Below are 25,202 nucleotides of genomic sequence, written 5' to 3'. Positions count from 1 at the left end.
GCGATTAGATTTTATATTTTATATACATGAATTAATAATAGTATTTATAAAATAATTACATGAGATTCAACCAATAACATTTATGTATCTAATAATAATAATAATAATAATAATAATAATAATAATAATAATAATAATAATAATATAATCACAAATTTTATTTTGTACACTACGAGTTCTATTTTTAACCTACAAATATTTTAAAATTTGTATGGAGTTAATTAAGTTATAATAATATTTTTTTTATCTACAAGCTACGTAACGAGTGAAAAAGAATACATGTGCAAAATATATTTTCAAAAATCTATCTATCTATACTATTATAAAAGTATGAAACTCTAACACGTTAAGATTTTCACAGAAGTTTTTATTGTCAAACTCTAAACCCTATGTCAGTTAGCTGATCCTGTCTGCATTTTCAACGATGAACTTACTAACATTAGTTTTCTAACATCAGAACTCTTAAATTTTCAGGAGTTATGCGTTTCGCTAAAACTAAAAAAAAGGTATAAAAACAAGTATGATAATTTATGAAATTGAAGTAATAAAATTATAAAACTTGAACAAAATTAAAGCCGGATATAATGATTGAGATGATTGAGGACTTTTATGGGTAGACTTTCTTCCTTTATTGAGTTAGTTAAATACGATCAATAATCATTATTTTTAGGAACTTATACCTTTTCTTTTAACTTGTATTTACAATTAACTCAAATATATTTTAATATAATATTTATGTAAGTTTTAAAAAAATTATAATTATTGAGAGCGTTGCGCATATACTTTTAGGAGGCGAATTTTGCAAATGGATACATGATACTAGTATTTACATGTAAAAGTCCCTATTTATTTGTGCTAATAGCTGTCAGCGGGTAACTTCTAACTGAATAGCTTGGACCGGCGGGAACCCAGACGGGTCACCCCCAAATTGATTGGTATTCTTAGCAGAGAAGGTAACCGGAAATTGAGTAGAAGATTGATTGAAAACGACTCGTGGACTCCCTTCTCTGCTCAATATTACTTGTAGTCTTATTTATTCATTTATTTATTATCAACGTTTCTTGCACTACTTAAGTTATCACACACAGTACCAGAAGTTTCTTCGGAAATCTCTAATCAATAAATCCATTTTTCTGTGTGATTTTCACTGCAATTCATTGTTTGAGTTCAACAATTAAAGAATCGTGCCAATTGCTGTTGAATTATAGCATGAATTAAACCGGAAATTATCGGAGAGAGAATCAAGATATGATGATAAATTTTCAAGGTCTTTCAAAGCAGAAATCTCCCCAGGTATTGCCTCTTTGTTCTTACATACATATATAGACAAAACAAGACAAACTTGCAAATATCATTAAGTATTTTGCAATTGGGTTTTATTAGCAGATTGTATGAAGTTAGTCAATATACATAACGACAAGAATGTGATGGTAGTTAGTCACATAGGAAGAAGTTCATTCTTAGACCAGCGTGGGCATTTGCTAAAGAGTTTTAGGGGTAATTTGCCAACTAATCTTTTGTGTGTGTGTGTGTGTGTGTTATTAAGTATGTGCTTGACTAGATATACGCATTTTCTCTTCTCCTCAGTGATTTTTTATATGTAAGGCTTGAGGCTTCTGTCGAAAGTTGAAATTTGTACTACAAAATGTTCTTCTTTGAGTTCTTGAGCTCTTTGAACGCAGGGTAAACTGATATCGGAGGTAGATGCGATAGTTCCACCTTAAGCATTGGGTAAACTGATAGGGTTTTAGTTATATATACCGTTAGTGTAAGGAATTTTTACACCATTAGGTCACGTCTACTTAGTGTATCAGATAACCTGTCTTATTTTCAAGATTACTGATCTCTCATTTTAAGGAGACTTACCTGTAGATATCATTTGGGTGACTTGATAGTGTAAACACAGACAGTGTATATACCTTAAACTCAAATTGATATATTATAGTGAAATTGTATGATGTTAACTTCCTTACACCTGAATCATGAATTGGACTTCTAAGAATGTTCTATTGGCGAAATTTAGAAAAAAGATGTGTGCTCTTTAGTCTATAGTTGTAAAGTTCTTATTGACTCAACTTTTTGATTTTCAATTAGTTTTAGTGTGCTAATGTTGACAGGTTCTGTTTGAAGACGCATTTCCGGCGGCTGATCCTGGCACATTGGAGCAATTAAAAGAGTTGAGCTGCAGAAGGAGAGCTATCGAATCCATCAACCAAAATAGCTTTGTGACAGAGGCTATTGCCAGGGAAATGTCTGGGGGATTGACTTCTCGATGTGAACAGGTAGTCATCTTTTCTCATGCACTATCAAGAACTAAAAATAAGATGAACTTGAAAAGTTATCATCTTACTTTTGACTCTAGTGAACAGATTTGGCAAGATTCTAAAACCCATGTATGATGAAGTTTAAATAAGAACGTTTCATCTTTGTTTGCATCCTTAGTCATGGTAAAGTCTTTGTATAATACCTGGTTACTAACGTAGTAACATGGAGATAATAACATTCTGCGTCACTAATTAAATGGACAACCACAACGCGGTATCATGAAGAACACCAGACACAGGTGTGTTAGCCATGAATTTGGATTATGTTAATCATTACAACGACAACAACAAAAAATCCGGCGGGATCCCACAAGTGGATTGTGGGGAGAGTAGTGTGTACGTAGACCTTACCCCCTACCGTGGGAAGGTAGAAAGGCTGTTTCCGATAGACCCTCGGCTCAGGAAAGATAAAAATTATGTTGATCATTGAAAAAACAAAATTAAATAGACAAATAGGTTGGATGGCCTCAATATGCACAAGCAGATTTTTAACCTTTCGGAGCAGTGAATAGCCTAAAGTTTCTCATTTTCATTTTTGTTTCAAACTATACAGAATATACAGAAGGTGGAACAGTATTTACCAATTTTGGGAAACCTGATACACCATGTAAATCTAGTTGGTGACAACCCCAAGATGGTTCGATGGATTTCTGACCTAAAGATTAGGTGGAGCAGTGCTCTCACTTCATCATCCTTTTTTCAACTTAACGGTCCAAAACTTTATCAGATGGATAATTTGCATTCTGAACTTGCAATGACACTTTTCGTTCTTGGTGCATTGTTTCGAGATCGAGCTCTTGAAGTTCTGTCAACAGGTATGTGTGAAATATCTGTCCGTTCCTTTATCTCGGGAATCCTATATCATGCAAATATCTTATTTACTCCTCCCTTACGTCGTGCAGATTTAGTGCAATCAGCCTCCTTTCTCAGAAAAGCTGCAGGAGTTTACCATCATATAGCTCAGGATGTCCTTCCCTGTTTACAGCCTGCATCGGCACAAGAAAGGCCACCAGAAGCTGTAATCAGTGTTTCTGCTGCAATCGCCCTTGTTTGCTTAGCTGAGGCACAGGTTGGTCTTAATCGTTATCCTGTTATCATTTTTCTGCTCAAGCTTTCATACAATGATGACATCTATATTTCCTTCATTAGAATATGAGCATCAACACGGCCTGTTTTTTATGTCTTCTGGTTGGCAAGTAATTATGGTTCTCTTTTTGCTTGCCTGATGTTGGACAATTCCAAAAATTTTAGGCTGTGAGTGTGAGGAAGGCAGAGCAAAAAGGGAATACTGGAGGACTCTTGGCGAAGCTGCACTATGGTGTTTGTAAATTTCTTGAAGAAGCTATGCATACCTTGCATTCAGCCACCAAGCAGTGCAAAGACATTTCATCTTGCTTAATGGTATGTCTTGTTGGTCTACTTTTTCCTCTTTTTCCGGTTCCTTTTATTTGTTCTTTATCTGTCAATGCTTGGATGATTGAGGACAAAATTCTTGCTGGAAAAGTTTAATTCATCAATTTAGTCAGAAGTTTGTTTCCGTAGTTCATTTTGCTCTAAACTTAGGCAGCTAATAGATGGAAATGCCACCCAAGTGGAGTTTTTATTCCTTGAAATACCAGGATACCCGTTTAGTAATACAGAACATAAGGCAAGCAGTAAAATTTCGCTGATGGAGTAGAAATAGCAGAAAAGGATAATATGTTGTACTCAATTTGCCTTAATAATGTTTGGCATGCAAAGGTTTGTGACTTATAGCCTGTTTGGCCAAGCTTTTTTTTGGCCAAAAGAGCTTTTTTGGGCCAAAAGCACTTTTGGCTAAAAATTGAGGTGCTTGACCAAGCTTTTGGAAGGAAAAAAGTGCTTTTGAGGAGAAACAGAAGCAGTTTTTGAGAAGCATAAAAAAGTAGCTTCTCTCCAAAAGCACTTTTGAGAAAAATATACTTAGAAGCAGTTTTCAAAAGCTTAGCCAAACACTAATTACTGCCCAAAAGTGCTTGTCAAATTAATTAGTCAAACACAAACTGCTTCTCACCAAAAGCACTTTTTTTAAAAGTACTTTTGAGAAAATCACTTCTCAAAATAAGTCGATTTTAGAAGCTTCGCCAAACAGGTTATTAGTTTTGTTTAGAAGTCCATGAGAAACATCGCATAGAAGGCCGAAGCTCATGGTAATTCTTAACCATGATATTATACCAAAAAAGCTAAATTAGAGCAGCCTAAGGCAGGTATACTGCCTTTTTCACCTGAAGCCGCAACCAGGAATTGCCATATTTTCTGTTGTAAATGTAGAAAACCCTATCATTATACATTGTTGGAGTACAGGATATATAACAATTTCATGGTACATGAAGCAATTGAATCTTTGCATTTTACTCTAGGGACTCTCTTTTGGGATTTTGAGTAAAATGAGAACAATTCAAAGTTTTGTTTCCTAACGTAGTCAAACTTATAAGAACTGTTGCCTCCATCCCACCCTCGCCTTTCTACTGCAAACTGGAACTTGACATGTCTTTGAGGCGATTTTCTGTCCTATGCAGGATTATATTACAACTTCTAACATGTTACATGAGCTACTCAGTTACAAATATCTTGCGGAGAGTCTTAAGATTGAGGGGCAAATAGGTTTTGCTATTGGAGTTCTTCGGCATGTGATACAAAATGCAGAAAAGCATATACCAAGAGAAAAGTCATGGAGACTAGTTCATAAGCAATTGATCGATGACTTGACTGGACGGCTCCAGAAGTATGAACACGAAAATGAGTTTGTCTGGCATGAAAAGATTCCCATGCACGACGAACTGCCTGTACCTCAAGGTGTCACGATTGTTAGTCCCATACCTTATCAGCCACAAAGGTGGGAAAGAACACTTGTTTTCAAAATCTAAACCTACAATCCCTGTATAGCAGTTCTTTTGTTGGGAGCAGGACTACTATGCATAACCTTTGTAGGCGTCCTTCGTCATTTGAGTGTCTCGAAAAGGTGAAATATTATTGTTAGAGCTCTTCTATTGAGTGTAAATTCCCAAATTTTGGTGCTGCATGAACCTAATAAACGTGCCCCACGTTCCAAAAATTCATTCCGAAGCTTTCTCTCCTCCTTTCTTTTTACATGAGTCTAACCCCGTGCTGCAAATGTGTTATTTTCAGTTATGTTGCGGTAAGAGATGCGAAAATCATGAATCATAACACCTACATTTAACTAGAAGAAACTTAGTACCATACATAACAGAATTATATTACTAGGTGAAGTTTGAGTATTGAAATTAGAGATTTTGGAGATTTCTCCTCCTCCTTATCTCCCCCCTCACACAAACCCATTGTCCCTATCCACCCGCCGGCCACTGCCTCTACTCCGATGTTTCTCTACCACCACCAACAGCCGCTACTCTACCGGAAAAATGCTGGAGCTTCGCCAGAAAATTAAATGACTGTCTTTTTTGTCGTTCTCTCCCATGGCTGCCACAACTTCTTTCCATGTACACCTATATATCATTGTATGTCATATATATGTTAATGTATACACTTAACATACACATGACTTACGATGATATACATTAACACACACTGTACATACAAGACACACATGCAACATACCAGTGATATACACACTTGTCTATTAAGTATATGCCATTGTATATATAGTGATCTGACATATAGGACAAATAGTAAGATATGCATCAGATATACACTATATATACATTAAGCATACAGTGAGATACACCACACATATATATACTCATTTCTACCTTCAAAAAACCGCCACAGAACCACCATAACTACCACCACAAATCACCAGAACCACCAGCCATTCTACTATAACAATACAAAAACAACTTCCGTAAAAAGAACAGGTCTATTCTCCAGGTTCTTTAGGGATTCAAAGACCATATGTCCATTTTAATTCGAATAGCAAAGAAGGTGACTATTAATATGTAATGCAGGAAAGTACGTGTCGTCACCCAGTGAATCAAAAGAGAGGAAAGAGGAGGAGAAAATAACTCTACTATCGGCATTGGCCATCTGCGAAGAGGATGTCAGTGATTGGAGTTATGGCGACGACCTAAGTTGGGGATGAGGGATAAGCCGATGGTTGAATACAAATACAAGTGTAAAGTTAAATATTTACAAATATTTTATGAATTTCTTAATATAAATTCAAGGTCTACCAAGAGTTACTGGGTTCCGAAAATCCATATTGAATGCTCTAGGTTTGCCCCTGATGGTTGGGGTGAATGTGGTAAAGAGAGAGAGATTAGGGTTAGGTGGTAAAGAGCTAGAGATAAAACTAGGAGCCTGATATCAAGGAATTCCTTGTTTCTCTAATTTGCTATGTTTTGGGAAGTGTTGTTACGTTGAGTAATTAGTTGAAAGTGTCATTAAAACTAGTAATTAGGGGTCTTTATTTGTCATATAGTGTAAAAGTTTCTTCAATATTGTATAGTTGAACTGTGGAAAATAAAAAATAAAAAAAAAATAAAAAAAAAAAAAAGAAGAAGAAGAAAACTGTAGAGTAATCCATCTTGGGCCTCTGCCCAAGTAAAATTACATGAGCGCCTTATGGGTCATAACTTGAAAGTGTAGAACACAAATATGGGCCATAACCCACAATAAGTCCTAAATTTTCAAATTCAGAATATACCTAATTCTGAAGTTTTAGTGAATTGACTAATCTTTAAATACATTATAAATTATGAGTATATTTTAAATAGTGGGCGTAAAATTTACCATTGTTGCAGTTCGCCCTTAGTTTTGCATTGGGAGTGAATTATCATATAGAATCTGGTTACACGAAAGCCCTGATAACTAGCCGTGTAGTAGGTACATTGTAGTAAGTCTAAATTTGTGAACTGGACTGTATATATAGTGTATGTGGATTGGTAACTTAGTGGGCGTTTGGACATAAGAATTGTAAAATTTCAAAAAAAAGGTGAAAATGGTATTTGAAAATTATAGTTGTGTTTCGACATGAATATTTTCGGTTATTTTTGATTTTTAATGAGTGATCTGAGTGAAAATTTTGAAAAATAGCTTTTTGGAGTTTTTCAAATTTTTGAAAAATTTCAAAATTCATCTTCAAGTGAAAATTGAAAATTTTATTATCAAATACTGATTTCGAAAAAAAAGTAAAAAAATTCTTATGTCCAAACAGGCTCTTAGAACATATGATAAATTATTATAACTTGTAAGCTATATTGTTACTCACAATAAAAATAAAACAAGCATTAAGGAAGTGAGATTAAATTATATTGTGAATTACACTACCATGAAGACAAAACAATTGAACCAAAAATAATATGCGCTCTATGTTTAATAAGAGTTCCAACTTTAGTACCTGAGGTTCTGCTAAGACTTTATTGCCGACAGGCTCTATTATCTGTTACCTGACATATGTTTATCTTTCTTCCATTATCTTCTTAAGGTTGTCGAAAAAAAAAAATGTGAGCAAATATAAAACATGGAATGGACAAACATGCTGTACAGCAACTTTTTGCCTGTTAAACGTGGTGCACTAGTTGTCTCGGATAAGTTTGTCTCCTGCACCTAGAAGTAACAAATGTTTGGCCAAGGTTATTTTTGATCAAAAGTATTTTTTTCCTAGAGTTAAAGTATTTGGCCAAGGTTTTAGAATATAAAAATTATTTTTAAGTAAAAGCAAGAACATTTTTTGAGAAGCAGTAAAAATAATTTTTCCCAAAAGCATTTTTTTCAAAGCACTTTTAAAAAAAATACATTTAAAAGTAATTTTTAAAAGTTTGATCACACATTAATTGCTGTTCAAAAGTGTTTTTCAAATTAATTAGCGAAATATAAATTGCTTCTCACCAAAAGTTTGACCAAACAAACTATAGTTATTTTCTTTGCATTTTTCCTTTTTATTTGGCTAACATAGAAATAACGAGTTTAAGCTTCTTGAACAATTTGAAAAAAAAACAAGTATAGAAGTAAATTCACAGTTTTATGCCATGGAAGTTTCCAAGAAAATACATGAAACTTCAAAATACGTTGACTTCAGCTTAGCTAAGGTGCCACTCAATCATGAAGACAAAAAGTCATATCTCTGATCTTTCAACAGTTCCATTTTTCAAATTCCAGATCCATTTTCTTAGTTCATCACAATATAAATTTGACTAGCAGTGTTGATAGCACATTGTCGTTGACACTAGCCACAGAGGTTCACATTAATGATTTATATATTAATTTACTACTAGAAATAATTTTCTTTTTTTGCTGCTGATTAACTAGTCAAATGCAACTAATGAACAGTATGAAAATCTCCATGCAACAACCAGATATATGTACGGTACGGTTCATTGTAATTAACTAAAATTCATTTCTTTATCTTTATTTTAAAGAAATTTTGTTGGTCGGAACAGGATATGATAAACGGGATACAAAGAAGGATAGATTGTTAAATGGAGAAAATATTATTGTCTCGTATATTGTTGACAATACCAGATATTAAAGAGTTTCTAAAAGCAGCGAGACTTACTTTACAGCTGTTTTCGTCCATGAGTTAAATACTCCCTCCATTCCAGTTTATGTGAATCTATTTTCTTTTTGGTCCGTTCCAAATAGAATGATGGAAACAATTTAGCTTAAACTTACAATTTTATCCTTAATGAGAAGCTTTTATAACCACACAAAACCTTTAGGTCCCTTTTTGACTTGTTTAGGATCATAAATTCTAAAAGTTTTTATTTTTTCTTAAACTCCGTGCCCAGTCAAACAGGATCACATAAATTGGAATAGAGGGAGTATTTGTTACGAAAACAAAAGATTCCTCATATAATAGGTTAGTTCTGGATTAAATTCTAGTTGCATGAATCTGTACGTCCGAATAATTGAGAAACAATGTAACATCCCGTACATTCAGAATAGATGTGGATATGTTAAATAGGTATTAATTTGATACTTTATACATATGAAGTCCTAGCGGGATGATTATGAGTGAAAATAGTTGTTTTGGAATCAAGACGGACCATGAGGTGCATAAGATTTGACAAAATCGACTAAGTTTGCAGAAGGTCTGTATTCCATCAGTGTTTGGTGAAAATATGTAAGGAATTTGGGAAAACTCAAAGAATGAAAGCCGTAGGCTTTGAAATAAATTTCCAACGATATATTATGGAGCCCGAACGGATCTCTGTGCAAAAGGTTATGCACGTTTTACATAACAGTATACGATATGAGCGCCGGTAGCGCGGCCGCACTAATTTGAGGCAGTGTTACTGCCGTTTAGCGCGGTCATTAGAGCGGGCAAGCCTCCAGTAGCGCGGGCGCGCTAGTGGGGGTTCGTTTTAAAGCTATATTTCGTCCCCCACATCCCCAAAACATAAATACTTGCTCTAGAAAGGGAAGCTCTCAAAAACCTAACTCCTTAAGGGTCCTTCCACCACCCAAGGTAAGTTCTAATGGTGATTCTAAGTTGATTTCAATTTTCTAACATCTTATTAACATGGGTAAACCCTCTGTATCATTAGATATTCGATTGGGACGCCATTGTTGAGAGAAGAAACCCTAGAACTCGAATTCAAGAAGATTGAACGTCAAAAAGGAAATATCTTCACCCTCTAATTGATTCTATCATTGGATTAATGATTATAGACTTTATTCATGAGATATGAGTTGATGAGTTTGATAGAAAAGCATGAACGGTGATAGGTTTGAGTTGTTGATTGATTATTATTGGTTATGAGTGTTGATTACCTTATGGGTGATAAAGAATAATATTGTTTATAACCATTTGAGACTTTAGAATTTATCTAAGAGCAAGAGAATGAGTTATTGGGTGTAGAAACACTATTAATAAAGGCTATGCGACCGAGTGTTTGATAAAATGCCTAAGTGACCAAAACACGAGTATTATTGCTAATATGGAATCCCTTTAACTTGTATTGATATAGATTGAAGTTGAAAGGGTTGGCGAATATTGTATTATGCTCAAGAGCAGGAAGTAAAGGTATGTGAGGCTAACTCTCTATGTTTGGGAATTTTAATGATTCTCCCTACACTACGTTTCTTTTATGACGTTACCAATTGCCTCAGAAATATAGTTAAGCTTAGTTCCTTGAATAGTTGTAGAACTTCTATTCTCTAGCTTCATAACTCGTTCATGACTTTCATTCTGAATGTTGTGAGCTCAGTTCGTATTCAATATAGACTTGGTTTTGATGTCCCTAAGTCTCAGTATAGCTTACTCAGCATGTCATAAACAGTTGAAGTTTCAGTGATCATAATCAGTTCAAGAATACATGTCTCAGTCTAGTCCTATTCAGTATTCCAGTATTATGTAACTCAGTGTGATCCAGTATTCCAGTATCATGTAACTCAGTGTGATTCAGTATTTCACTATCATATATTGCAGTATGATTCTTAGTTCCCGACTTTAAATCCCTGAATGTTGAACACTTGTATTTGGGCCTGAGGCCGCAGTTTATGCTTTATGCATCTTTGGGCCTGAGGCCGCAGTTTATGCTTTATGCATTTTGGACCTGAGGTCGCAGTTATGTATACGTATACTTGGGCCCGAGGCCGCAGTTGGTGCACATATATATATTGGGCCTGAGGCCGCAACTTAATATTCAGATAAACAGGTTGTTCATCATTCAGAAGAGGGAGTATTCATAACCTTACTTCCTTTATTCAATTCAGTTATCAGTTATCAGTTATCTTTTCGGTTATCAGTTCAGTTACCAGTTCTTACTTCAGTTTCAGTTTCACTAGTTATCATTTCAGTTATCAGCTTAATTTCAGTTTCAGCATTTATAATTCTTTCTTTCAGTTGCTTTACATACCAGTACAATTCAAATGTACTGACGTCCCTTTTGCCCGGGGCCTGCATCTCACAATGAGGTAATGATTTACAGGTCAACGATGCAGAGCGCTAGGATTCTCGTACCATCTATTTGGTGATCCTCAATTCTTCAGGGGCATTATCATTACTTTATAACCTGTCAGTATTTACAGATAGTTAGTATTTTCAGTACTTCAATAGAGGCTTCATAGACTAGAGTAATAGTTAGACAGAGTCGTAGTCTTTTCATATTGGCTACAAATATATTTCAAAATTGTATTAGTATTTCCTCACTTTGATTTATATCATTCAGACTTTCAGTATATCAGCATGTGTTAGTTTATCTTCCGCATTCAGTATGTTATGATATCTGTGAGCACGTGATTTTTGCTTCACGAAAAAACTACTCCAAAAGAAATCGAAAATTAAAACAAATTTCCTTGGTATGCAATTTTTAGAATTTGCGTGGCATTTTTGGATAATTATTTGTGTTTTTATCTGTGAATGTTTATCCTGTTTTACTTAATTAAAATACAAAAACAAAAATATGATGCACGCATATTTAGGATTTGATTATGCATTCAGGAACTAATCGAACCATAATTTGGTTTTAAAAAAATACAAAAACAAAAATATGTATTTAGTCTATTTTATGTCATTTAAAGTGTGCCATCGTGTGATTTTATTTTAATTAAATGTTTTAACTTGTGTGCTAATTATTGTTAAGAGTTAATTAATATTTTGTAGTTTAATTTTGGTTTTACAATTTATTTTTAGAATTTTTGTTAATTATTAATTAAAAAAAGAAAATGAAAAGAGTTGAAAATATAAGGCAAATCGAATTTGGGCCAAAATTTTAGACCAAAAATCAGGCCCAAACATTCAAAAGACCCGGTCCATTTCAGCCAGTCCTTCAGAGGACTTGAACGACGTCGTTTCTGAGTCTCAAATCTGGGTCGTTGATTTGTTTCAATCAAACGGTCCAGTTCAGCCCTTGCATAATTGAAACGACGCCGTTTTAGGTGATCAGATCTGAGCCGTTCATCTATCTTGATCCAACGGCCTCAAGGCCTCCTCTATACCTGACCCATTTTCACCCAAGGTCGGCCCAATTTCATATAGAGACCAAACGACATCGTGCCATTAAATGAAATGATCCAGGCCGTCGATCGTGCTTGATCGAACGGCCAGGATCAAACAACCCCGCCCCTATATAAACTCAACCTCCTACCCTAGCCCCCTAACCAAACACCCCCCCTCGTCTTCCTATTCATCGTCTCAACTTAGAGACTGAACCAAACACCCTCACCGAAACCCTTGCCGCCATGACACCCCACCGCCTAAAACCCGGCGGCAACAACGCCGTCGGTCACCAAATCAACACCTTAAGACCATCAGGCCACATCGCTCCAAATATGTTAACCATCTGGCTCGAATCTTCCTGAAACTCCTCGAATCTTCATTTGAAGATTTGAGCAAACTTGAAACCCACCCCAATCAGTCCCAAACTCACACCCAATAATCACCTTGACCTCCTCGTTGCTAATCCCTAACCAGATTGGCTCGAATCCGAGTAAAACTCATCGAATGGAGGATCTAGGACTCAACAGTTCGAGATTGTTTCAAAGCTGTCATGGTCGAACGATTTCTGGTTAGTATTATAAGTCTATTTCTGATGAAATAGACGTATAATACTAACTGGAACTCAAGTTCGAAAGGGCGTATGGTTGAAATCCAAGAAAAATAGTGAGTTCTTTTCAACTTTTTTTTCCCTTTTTCTTTCTATGTGTTTGTTTGTTTGTGTGATTAGTCATTTTTAGGGTTTTTAGTTTAAGTTAATCCAATATATATATTCTGTTTCTTTTTCGGATTTCGGTTGGATTAAATATTTCAATGTTTGTTTAAGTAGTTCAATCAATTCTTCGTTTACCTAAATTAGGTTCATTGTAATTCGTCTTCCGTCCGTTATTTTTCCCTTCTCCATCAGTTTATGTTCTGTTGATTAATAACATAGGTTATAAATAGTTTCGTCGATTAGTTCATTCCTGTTTGTAGACCAGTAAGTCCATCAAATGGTTTAATGTCGTGTTATGTTTTCTGATCTGTAGACACTTAGCTTCAAGGCATTGTCATTGATCCTGCATTCTTGTATAGGTTGGACTAAGAATCCCTGCATGTGTGATTGATTTTGATCCAGTTTCAAGTTCAGCTTTAATGATTTTGTTCAGTTCTGTGCTATGATTTAAATTCAGTTCATTTTTGTTTCAATGGGAACTCAACCTTAGTCATTCAGTTGTTAGGAGAATTGGTTATAGTTGTTAGTCACAATTAGTTTTAGATAACTGTTAGTTTGAACAAATTTTAGAATTAAAAGTTTTAATATAGTTGAATAATTGTCTTAGGGGCAGTAATATTAAGGGGTTTCAGGGGTGATTTGGGAATGAAACAGTTAGGATAATATTTTAATGTTAGTATTTTGTTAGTGGGATATTAATTAATATGGTAATGGGGAACAAAAGGGAATGGGGGGCTGAAAATAAGGAAAAGTTTTCCTTAGTAGATTTTAAGTGGAAAATTTCAGATTTAGTGGGAGAAAGGGGGTCGGGTAGTAGGTTTAAAAGGTAAGGCAGGTCTGTATAAGAGGGGGAAAAACATTTTCTGAAAAATACAAAAGGAAATCAGTTCTTCAGGCAGTCTTAGACAACATTTTGAAAGCTAAAACATTCAGTTTCCCTTTGAGAGTAAAAAAGGAAATGGAAGCTGAATTTTGAAGAAAGGGAAAACATTCATAGTTCAAGTTAAAAACCTGCTGGATTTTATCATCAGAATTCAGTAATTTTAAAGTTGAAATAGGCTGACTTTCAAACTAAAATAATTGTTTGGCATTGTTGGTTTTCAAGTAGTATTTCCTGAAGTGTGCTATTGGACATTTGTTACTGTTTCATTGCTATTTCTGGGGTTTTTTTCTCTATTGGTTTTCGGGACTGCTGGTTGCCGGATTTTGTTCCATTGGTTTTAAGTTGCTTGTTGGTTATTGTTGTTGTTGCTGTTGTCTGCTACTGATCTACTAATCCTCACCTTCTTCTTCTTCTGTTCTATTATCAGGTACACTACTTTGAATCACCTCGATGTTTGATTATTGAAGCTGAAATAAAATGGACGGAAGATTTCTGTATTTAACTATAGAATAATTGTATTTTAGTTAGATATTAGTTATGTGTTTCCTGTTATACGAAAGGTAGAGGCATGTAGTATTAAGACTATTTTTGTAAGATCACTGATTAGCAGCTAGATAGGGCATAACGTTAGAATACAGACCTAAGATCTTTGAAATGACGTAAATATTAGTCAATACAGTATGCATGTTTAATTTGAGCAGAATTGTTAGATTGTTGAACTATTGGACGTATTTCTGTAGGAATTGCATAGTTATCAGTTTCAGTTTTGCTAATTCATATATTTAAAATAATGTAACTTTGGAATCACATCCAACTCGAATTGGTAATTAGTTAATGTGGTGAATCGATTTAATTGGCTGGTAAAATCTAGCTCTGAACTCGCGAATATTGGAATAGAAGTAACTTTAAGTTTGTGATTTTTTGAATCTTGTTAGTAATAAAGATCCGTAAGTGTTAGGCAAATATAATTGGTTAGTAATTTCGTATAATCCGTAGACTTGATATATTTGAAGTGCGATTCAATGTAGTAAGGCTAAGAACACTAATCCAATAGGTTATTTAAGTTAATGATCAATCTTAAGAAAACTTTCGTAATCATTAGTAATTAAGGTTGTCTTAGTTTCAAGTAGTTGAAAACAATTAGTTCCAACGGTTCAATTCATCTAATAATGTGGGTTTAAATTAGTTAGAGGATAATTAGTTTATTTTGGTAATATTATTTGTAAATTCCGTATTCTATTTATAATTTCAATTTTAGTAATATTCAATTATAGAATAAGGCATGAAACAATCTCCCTTTGTCTCGATTGCAATTTTCAGTTTGCATTTGTCTTAATCCGATAAATAAGTAGCGGCCTTTTCAAGCATGTAATTAACTAGGATTTTTCTCTTTTTTAGAGACGAACTTAAATAGAAAAAATGTAGTCACTTTAGGATTATCCTTTTAAAATAAACGAGATAAGCCTCACCAAATAAAACGCACGAGCTGCGGGGCCCTCAATAATTGGTTAATAATTGTATAGACTTCGGGATCGGCCACTTAGTGAATTTCACGGCTTTTTCCCAAAAATAACAATGTGTTAGTCTCTTTAGGCGCGTATTTTAATAATGTTATCTCCCTAAATTCGGGTGCACATTTATGTGACCCAAATCCAAATCTCAACGTCCTCGAAACGTGTCAATAACCATGGGTGCATTGATGTGACGTGGTTTGAGACCCGTTTTCATGATGTTGTAAGTGTTTTTTTAAAAAAAATAATAATAAAAGCGGTTCAAAGTTAAAATTGGCACATAAGTTCATAATTGTTAAAATTAGATAATTAAGCTAAATACAACCGTTGAGCGACCGTGCTAGAACCACGGAACTCGGGAATGCCTAACACCTTCTCCCGGGTTAACAGAATTCCTTATCCGGATTCGGGTTTGCGGACTGTAATACAGAGTCATTCTTTTCCTCAATTCGGGATTAAAACTGGTGACTTGGGACACCATAAATCTCCCAAGTGGCGACTCTGATTCTTAAATAATAAATCCCATTTTGATTGTTCTTTAATTGGAAAAACTCCACTTACCCCTTACGCCCCTGCGGGCGCAAGTAAAAAGGAGGTGTGACAGCTCTAGCGACTCTGCTGGGGAACGAACCCAGAATCTCTGGTTCAGGGTTCAGAATTCGAGCTTAGATAAATTGTTATATTTGGCTTTAGCTGATTTTTACATGTTTGAGCCTAAGGTGCTAAATGCTGCTTTTACCACTTTGATATTATCTGGACTGTATATAAACTGTGTCGTAACCCCATCTTCTCTTCTTACCTCCGGGGAGGAGCTTGCTGGTCGAGACTCCCTATTCTGTTAGTGTCATACCTTGAAATAAGAAAGAGGCCGGACAAGTTACAAAGCCGGACGATCCCGCGGGTCCCCGGTACGTAGCCCCCTCCTCGACTCGAGTTGTCCGCTCGGGTACACAGTCTAGAACAGATACCCAGGTTATGAACCTAGAATAACTCAGCTTCATGCCGGATCCCTAGTAGGAACGTTTGTTTGCATCATGTGCATTTGACTTTGGAGGCTCAACACAGGGGTTGGGTCTGTCTAGGACAGGTGTACCAAAATGACAAAAGACCATCCTGATGCATCCAACTTGCTATCTGTGCATTTGTTTGCTTCGGAATTGCATGATGACCGACTTTTGAATACTTTGAGGAGAGAGATAGAAGTAGTTAATCGCCTGTTTTGAAAGAAAAAAAAATCGATGTCCAAATAGCGTCGAAACTCTGTCGAATTTTTGAAAAAAAAATATGAAAAATGGTTTTTGAAAATGGTTTTTCATTGAAAAGAGTCTTGTTTTCAAAAGAAGTTTGTTTTATCTGCCCGAACTACGCCGGTTTGATTCTCACAGGGTGCGGGATACGTAGGCAACCCTCATCGGGTCCAACCTCCACTTTTGCAAAAATAGCCAACAAATTGTCAAAATTTTAATTGTCAACATAAATAATTCAGGTGATACCGTTTTGGCAGGAATAGCCGAATGTTCCCGAAAGGGACGCCGGAAGGCTGACTTTGTATAAATGGCCACTTTTAGTTATTTTTGATTTTTGACCGGCTGACTCACCCAGCTTTAAAATCTTTGTTCCCGAAATGCTGAAAAGCCGTGTGTGGAACCGGATCTTCCTTTTAGTCAGTGTGTTGAGTCAAAAAATTTTATCTCTTAATCACCTAAATAAATGTGCAGGATGAGCACAATGCAAAATGAACCTTTTTCAATAATGACCAAAATCCCTTTCAAGTTGCGATTATGGTGGGATGCTTTAGGTGGTGAAGGGCAAGATGATGTCAAGAAATATCTGAAAGGACTTACGGGTTTATTGGAAATCTAGCCTCGGGAGGATATCATAAGAGTTTTGGTCACCTACTGGGACCCGACGCACAATATCTTCCACTTCTCCGATTTTGAACTTACCCCGACTTTGGAGGAAATAGCCGGGTACATCGGAAATGCTGAAGTTCCGTTGAGGCAAAAATACCTGGTTGCTCTAAGAGCTGTCACTGTGCATCGGTTCTTAGATTCGTTAAAAATACCTAGGATGGTCCACAACCCAGATTTGGCCGCAGGTTTTTGTAATTCGCACTTCATATACGACAGATACGGTCATGTCGGGGGATTCAACAAATCGGACAACAAGTTATGCAGGAAGGGTAACCGTCAGAAGTGGGACGAGCATAGACGAATGGCTTTTATGGTAACCTTTTTGGGCCTTTTGGTATTCCCAAGGAAAGACGGAAACATTGATCTGAAAATAGCTGGGGTCGTCAGTACTTTGCTCATTCAAGACAAAAGCACTCTTGTGCCTATGATAGTATCTGATATCTTCAAAGCTCTCACGGCCTGCAAAGGCAGACGGAGTTTCTTCGAGGGGTGTAACTTGTTGCCACAAATATGGATGACTGAGCATCTCTTCCACCATTCCCAGCTTTTGAGTTATGGTTCCTCGAAGAAAACTTGCATAGAAGAGTTCTACACAAGAATCCAGGGGGCCAGTCTACCCGAGGGAGTTACAGCATGGACATTATTATTTCGGAACCTCACTGCCAGCCAAATACAGTGGACACTAGGATGGTTGCCCATGGATGAGGTCATCCATATGCCGGCATCTAGGGCCCACTTTATATTGATGGGGCTCAAGAGCATTCAGCCTTATGCGCCATATCGGGTTTTGAGACAGCTTAGGAGATGCCAAACAGTGCCTTAGGAAGAAGATCTTAGTGCTCAAGTAATTGAGATTAGCCCTGATGGACAATTCCCTGAAGCAAGAGTTCGTCAGATCTGGAGTGAATGCCAATATTTAAAAGTAGATACTTGCGTGCAGGATCAGGCCAAAGGCGAAGTGGCGCTAGGATACCTTGCTTGGTACATGAGAGAACTTGAGCACGAAAGGCCAACCAAAAAATCTCACATTCAAGAGTTCGTTGAGGCATCACAAGAACCGTGGGACTGGTTGGCCAAAGAGTGCGAATACCGGGCCGAAGTAAGCAAGCTGAAACAACAGATCAAGGATTTGAAATTTGAGAACAAGGTGCAAGTTGCTGCCGATGAGGGAGAGAAGAACAGGTTAGACCAAGCAAATGAGGCTCTCAAGGCTCAGATCCAACAAATGAGGATAGATGCTGACAATCAGCAAAGGAGTCGGTCGGATGAAAGATTGATTTACGGACTAAAGAAGGAAATCGGTGAATGCCAGGATGATCTGAAGAAATCTGAGGGTACCATAGCACAAATCCAGGTACAATGGGCAAAGAGAATGAAAGAGCGCACACAGTACCTACAACAGGCAAGGAAAGATTATGAAAAGACCATTGTCGGTCTAAAAAGGAAGGTGACCACCCTAGAGAGCAAGGCGGCTAAACAAGCCAAGGCTTTTGAAACCGAGAGTAAACATTGCTGTAATCTGATAGCCTCAATGGAAGGTGAAATACGGCAGTTACGGAAACAACATCTGCATGATTCTCGGGTTTTGAAGGCTAGAGGGGATCAGATAGAACGCCTACACCTAGAGAAATATCAAACTAGAAATAAGATTCTGACTATTGCTCGTTCTATCACCAAAAAATGTCGAGAGTGTGAAGACATGACCCGCACTACCTTCATGTCAGCAGTAATGATTTTCGTCAAGCGGACAATGTACGATCTGGAGCAACTTGAAAGGGATCTTGCACCTAAGCCCGCGGTAAGGCCGAACGATGCCTCGCGGGCACCAACTTTTGGAGCTTTAATGTATTTATAGTTCGAGTCAGTGTTTTTGTTTTTAGAGTCTGTAGTCTGTCTGTATATTCTCTTTTCATCAAAATGTGTTAGTACTTTGTTTTTAATTGGTTTTACCTTAGGTTTGTTCTTTCCAAAAATGTTTAGTTTGTATTATAATGTTTCAGTAAAGAAAATGGAAAATTCCGAAAATTTGCTTTCACAGTTATATGGCAGAACTACGCCCGGTCTGATTCATGCGGGGACATGATACGTAGGCAATCCACATAAGATTCGATCATCACTAAAAAGAAAAAAGAAATGGCATTGGTGAATAAAAGAAAGGACATAAGCCGGAATGACGCATGCAGTCGAAGCAAAAACATGTTAGAAACGGTTAAACTGCCTAGGAACATTGCATTCCCCAATGTGAAATTGCAATATGTGTTAAACTCTAACACTAACAAGTTTGTTGTTTATATCAGAGAAAGATTTCGAAACAGTTAGCTCGTTAGAACGTTCTGGCAGATTACCATTACCACACAAGATCAAAAGGGCCTATTCCGGAAAGTATGTCTGGTTCGGACAAAAGCGTTGAGGAGGAAAAGATGGAGATGCAAATTATGAAGGAGGAAGTAGACAGGTTGAGACAAGAGATAGCTGGGATGCACCTAGCCTGGGCTAAGGGACAGACATCACCAATACTTCCCCCCTACTCCTACCCTCTCACCAGCTCGGACTCCGGAACACCCTTCCACCGGTCCATCAACGAGCTTCCCCATCGCCCAATACTATCAGGGGGAAACTTCTTATAATCCCCAAGCTTCACCACCCAAACAAAACCCTCATCCACCAACTGTTCCTGTTTTCGTGGCACCTCCACCCGCCACATTGCAAAAATCAGCCGATGAACCAGTGTTTCAGGTTCACGACAACCAATACTATCCTCCTGAACTCACCTTCAAAGCACCCGAGCCATAAACTTACACCCCACACTTTCAGCTCCCGACAGAAACTGAGAGGCCAACAAAGAATTCGGAGCAGGAAGGAGTGCTCCGTAAAGTGAAAAGCCTGGAGCAATCCTTCAGGAATATGCATGGATTGGGCAGCCAAGTTAGTGTGGCCTACAAAGATCTGTGTCCCTTCCCCGATGTTCAATTGTTGGCAGGTTTTAAGATGCCAAAGTTTGATCTATATGAGGGACATGGTGATCTCATGGAACATTTACGAGGTTTATGTAGTAAGATGAGAGGGGCAGGTGGAAAGGATGAGCTGATGATAGCTTATTTTGGTCAAAGTTTAAGCGGTCCGCACTGGAATGGTACACGAGGCAGGATCCTAGCAGGTGGTATACCTGGGACGATCTAGCACAAGCATTTGCAGGTCACTTCCAGTATAACCTCGAGATCGTCCCTGACCGTCTCACACTGTTGAAATTTGAGAAAAAGCCTGGAGAGAGCTTTAGGGAATTCGGATTCGGTTGGAGAGAACAAGAAGCAAGAGTCGATCTGCCAATGAGGGAAGGTGAAATGGTGGACTACTTCTTACAAACTTTGGAACCAACTTACTTTGGTCACCTGGTGACGTCAGTTGGTAAATCTTTCAATGAAGTAGTAAAAATGGGCGGCATGGTTGAAGAGGGACTAAGGTCCAACAAGATAATGAGTTATTCGGCGATCAAGGCCACAACTCAGGCTATCCAAAGCGGCACGGGAGGTGCGCTCATGAAAAAGAAGAGAGAGGAGGTCGCAACAGTCGAAGCAGGTACTTGGTCCAAATCCAGAGGTCCTTCCCCTCGCTACCAACCCAGACCCCATTACCCAAATTATCCACACACTCCATACAACCCTCCACAACTCTATTATCCACCACAAGTGCTACATTTCTCCATCCATCACGCCCATACTTACACCCAGCCTCCGGCTCGCCCGCAATGGCGTGCGCCGTTTCCCCAGAATACATATCCACCTCCACAAAACACATACCCACCTCCGCAAATCACATACCCACCACCAAGGGCCTACAGGAATCTTTCAGGGCCAAGCTTCCGCAGAAATCAGGCTTTCAGGAACGAGAGGGTGCAGAGGCCGAGAACATTCACTCCACTAGAAGAAACCTATACTACTCTGTTCCACAAGTTGAGGCAGTTAGGCCTATTAAGCCTTGTTGAGCCCAAATTGCCAAATCCCCTTCCCAAAAATCTGGACCACTCAGTAAGCTGTGAATATTGTTCGGGGGCTCCCGGGCATGATACTGAGAAGTGTTGGAAGTTGAAGACTGCCGTACAAGATCTTATTGACACAAATAGGATCGAGGTTCAGGCACCAGAGGCACCCAACATCAATGAGAACCCGTTGCCGGTGCACTGCGAGGCTCACATGATTGAACTAATGCACGAAGGAGGAGAGCCCAAGAAACCCTCACAAACGGTAATGATGATTCATGCCAGTCCAAGCGAAAAGCCGACCAGTGGAGAGGCAGTGGTACAGTTGGGAAGGGTCGATGACAGGTCAGTTGTGGTAATAGAGAAAGGTTCGTCTGTTGTTGTGAAGAAGCCAGAGTCAGTCAGGGTAGTGCTGCAGGGAGTATCAAGCACACCAGTGTTAGTAGTGAAGGGGCCCCGCATAGAACCAGTTGTTATCAGGCCAGTAATGCAGTTGCCGATAACAAGTAAGAAATGTGCCCTGGAGCTACAGTCAAGTGACGGTGATGTATAAGGGGAAGGAAGTTGTGGAATAAATATGCGAGGCCCAGGGATTAACCCGTTCAGGAAGGTGTTTTGCTTTCGCAGAATTGAGAAGGGCCAATCCTGTAACAATAAAGAAGCCAGTGACGGAGGAAGAAGCAGAGGAGTTTTTGAAGAAGATGAAGGCACAGAACTACTCCATTGTAGAGCAGTTGAGGAACACCCCGACCCAGATTTCGTTGCTATCCTTGTTGATCCATTCAAGCGACCATTGTCTGGCATTAATGAAGATTCTGAACGAAGCCCATGTTCCGGACAAGCTCTCAGTGAACCATTTGGAGAAAATAGTGCACAAAATCTTTGAGGTAAATCGAGTGACATTCTCTGACGATGAGTTGCCGGTAGAGGGTACAGAACACAATAGAGCACTCTACCTGACGGTGAAATGCAAAGACTCGGTGGTCACTCGAGTACTGATTGATAATGGTTCTAGTGCCAATATCTGTCCTTTGGCCACTCTGAACAAACTGAAGGTGGATGATGACAGGATTCACAAGAACAACATCTGCGTCCGAGGTTTTGATGGGGGCTGTACTGACACAGTGGGTGATATCATACTGGAATCAACCATTGGTCCAGTCGAGTTCACCATGGAATTTCAAGTGATAGATGTGGCGGTGTCGTATAATCTTCTGTTGGGACGACCCTGGATCCACGCAGCCAAAGTAGTGCCCTCTACACTGCATCAGATGGAAAAATTTGAATGGGATAAACAAGAGATTGTGGTATACGGGGATGATGGTACATATGCCGTCAGTGATGCCATTGTGCCCTTCATAGAAACCGACAATGACAAGGGCCCATGGGTTTATCAGGTTTTGGACACAGTCTCAGTAGACAAAATTCCTGAGGGTGGGGGCCTTCCACTTCCCAAAATCGCCGCTTCGACCTTCATGATAGCCTCGGAGATGTTAAACAGCGGGTTTGTACCAGGAAAAGGTTTGGGGGTTGATCTGCAGGGTATTGTCTAGCCAGTTTCTTTGCCCAAGAACTTGGATACTTTTGGGTTAGGATTCAAGCCTACCGCAGCGGATGTAAAGCGGTCCCGCAAGTTGAAGAAAAGAGTCTGGGTCCTTCCTATGCCAATCCCACGCCTATCCAGATCATTTGTCAGAGCAGGATTCAGAAAGTTGTCGGTCCCGAAAGTTCTCGGACCCCTAATCGGGCCAGATGGAGATTTGAATGAGGGCTTTGAAAAGATGTTCGCTGATATCAACATGATAGAAGCTGGAGAGGGTTCCAGTAAGGCAGACATACAATTTGTGGGGCCTAAGGCCAAGGTCAACAATTGGACATCTACTCCTCTTCCTACCCGGAGGGAGTCTTGGTAGTAGGCTTTGGATTTTCTTTCTTGTGTTTTGGGATTATTCAGAGTTGTAATCCAGTTTTAGTTTTATTTTTGTATTCGTCAAAAGTGTGAAACTCTGTTATCCCACAGTTTAATAAAGTAAAAATTTTCTCTCTTTATTTTTGTTTTTGTTTTAATTCTGTTTTCTTCTTTTCTTTTTCTGAACAGTTCTTTTCATACTGGTTCTAATGACATGGCATGCACAATGGATCTTCAATCTAGTCTAAAAGATCAATCTGATTCCGAACTAACTATACAAGAGGTCGATTATGATAATGAATCGGAATACGATGAGGATGAATCCTTCGAAGAGATAAACAGAGAATTAAGCCAGTTCGAAGAAAAACCCAAGCCCAACTTAAATGACACAGAAGCCATCAATTTAGGGGATGCAGACGATATCAAGGAAACTAAAATAAGCATCCACATTGAACCAAATATCAGGGAAGAACTAGTTAAAGCACTCATTGAATTCAAAGACATTTTTGCATGGTCGTACGATGACATGCCAGGATTAAGCACTGATTTAGTGGTTCATAAATTGCCTACTGACCCGGCATGCTCTCCCGTCAAATAGAAATTAAGGAGTTCAAAATAGACATGAGTGTGAAGATTAAAGAAGAAGTAACCAAGCAGCTACAAGCTAAGGTTATTCGGGTCACTCGATATCCTGATTGGTTGGCTAATATGGTGCCGGTGCCGAAGAAAGATGGGAAGATCAGGGTGTGTGTCGATTACCGCAATCTAAACAGGGCAAGCCCAAAGGACAACTTTCCTTTACCCAACATCCATATCTTGATCGACAATTGTTCCAGATGTGAGATTAGATCTTTTGTAGATTGCTATGCTGGGTATCATCAAATTCTGATAGATCAAGAAGATGCGGAAAAGACGACATTCATTATGCCGTGGGGGACTTATTGCTACCGGGTAATGCCATTTGGTTTGAAGAATGCTGGGGAAACGTACATGAGAGCAATGACTACTGTGTTCCATGACATGATACACAAAGAGATTGAGGTGTACGTGGACGATGTAATCATAAAGTCCAAGCATCAGGAAGACCACGTAGCAGACCTAAGGAAGTTTTTTCAAAGACTTCGAAGGTACGATATTAAGCTCAACCCGGCCAAATGTGCCTTTGGTGTTCCATCTGGAAAGCTGTTGGGATTCATCGTCAGTCGGTGAGGTATTGAACTAGACCCGTCAAAGATCAAATCTATCCAAGATTTGCCACCGCCGAAGAACAAGACAGAAGTAATGAGTCTGTTGGGAAGGTTGAATTATATCAGCAGATTTATTGCTCAACTCATAGCAACTTGTGAACCCATCTTTCGGCTACTGAAGAAGGATGCCGCGGTAGAATGGACGATAGAATATCAGGAGGCATTTGACCAGATCAAAGGATATTTATCAAATCCACCTGTGTTGGTTCCACCTGAGCCGGGGAGACCTTTAATTCTTTATCTAACGGTCCTGGAGAATTCGTTTGGCTGCATGCTGGGGCAACACGACATTACAGGAAGGAAGGAGCAAGCCATCTATTATCTCAGCAAGAAGTTTACAGTATATGAGGTTAAGTACACTCAACTTGAGAAGACATGTTGCGCCCTAACTTGGGTGGCCCAGAAATTGAAGCATTATCTGTTATCATATACTACTTATATCATTTCACGCTTGGATCCACTAAAGTATATTTTCTAGAAGCCTATGCCCATAGGGAGGTTAGCGAAATGGCAAATATTACTCACGGAGTTCGACATCGTCTATGTGACAAGGACGGCCATGAAAGCCCAAGCACTGGCCGATCACTTGGCTGAGAATCCTGTTGATGAAGAATACAAGCCGTTGAGGACGTATTTTCCTGACGAAGAAGTGATGCATATAGATGAGTTGGAATTACCTGAGGAACCAGGTTGGAAGCTTTTCTTTGATGGAGCCGCAAATGCGAAGGGAGTTGGAATAGGAGCGGTACTTATCTCTGAAACAGGATGTCATTATCCTGTTACGACTCAGCTACGTTTCTATTGTACCTACAACATGGCTGAGTATGAGGCATGCATTTTGAGTCTACGA

At 38.3% G+C, this 25,202-nt stretch overlaps 1 protein-coding gene across 4 annotated transcripts; it reads left to right on the top strand.

Moving 5' to 3' along the window:
- The first annotated feature begins 812 nt into the window (after window positions 1–812).
- LOC107815791 (uncharacterized) lies at window positions 813–7,335 on the top strand. Of its 4 annotated transcripts, none has more exons than XM_016641421.2 (7): window positions 813–953; window positions 1,209–1,293; window positions 2,118–2,282; window positions 2,878–3,139; window positions 3,227–3,393; window positions 3,576–3,725; window positions 4,862–5,397. In XM_016641421.2, exons 2-7 carry the CDS (start codon window positions 1,249–1,251, stop codon window positions 5,207–5,209), a joined length of 1,137 nt encoding a protein of 378 aa, XP_016496907.1. In that variant the 5' UTR covers window positions 813–953; window positions 1,209–1,248; the 3' UTR covers window positions 5,210–5,397. The 4 variants fall into 4 exon arrangements, 3 of the variants coding, with proteins under 3 accessions (XP_016496907.1, XP_016496906.1, XP_016496908.1); XR_001654793.2 differs by adding an exon at window positions 6,266–7,335 and having other exon boundaries at window positions 851–1,293; window positions 4,862–5,304; XM_016641420.2 differs by having other exon boundaries at window positions 851–1,293.
- The last annotated feature ends 17,867 nt before the right edge of the window (window positions 7,336–25,202 follow it).

This window comes from Nicotiana tabacum, chromosome 16 (assembly GCF_000715075.1).
Source record: "Nicotiana tabacum cultivar K326 chromosome 16, ASM71507v2, whole genome shotgun sequence".
NCBI classification, from domain to species: Eukaryota; Viridiplantae; Streptophyta; class Magnoliopsida; order Solanales; family Solanaceae; genus Nicotiana; species Nicotiana tabacum.
The sequence above is the reverse complement of the archived record's forward strand: the minus strand, read 5'-3'. Positions and strand labels throughout refer to the sequence as shown.

Bases quoted from the DNA above. Each gene is read 5' to 3' on its own strand.
- LOC107815791 (XM_016641421.2), top strand. From the start codon at position 1,249: ATGATGATAAATTTTCAAGGTCTTTCAAAGCAGAAATCTCCCCAG. The intron at 2,283-2,877 runs GTAGTCATCTTT...CAAACTATACAG, and splicing joins TGACTTCTCGATGTGAACAG to AATATACAGAAGGTGGAACA. The intron at 3,394-3,575 runs GTTGGTCTTAAT...CAAAAATTTTAG, and splicing joins TTTGCTTAGCTGAGGCACAG to GCTGTGAGTGTGAGGAAGGC.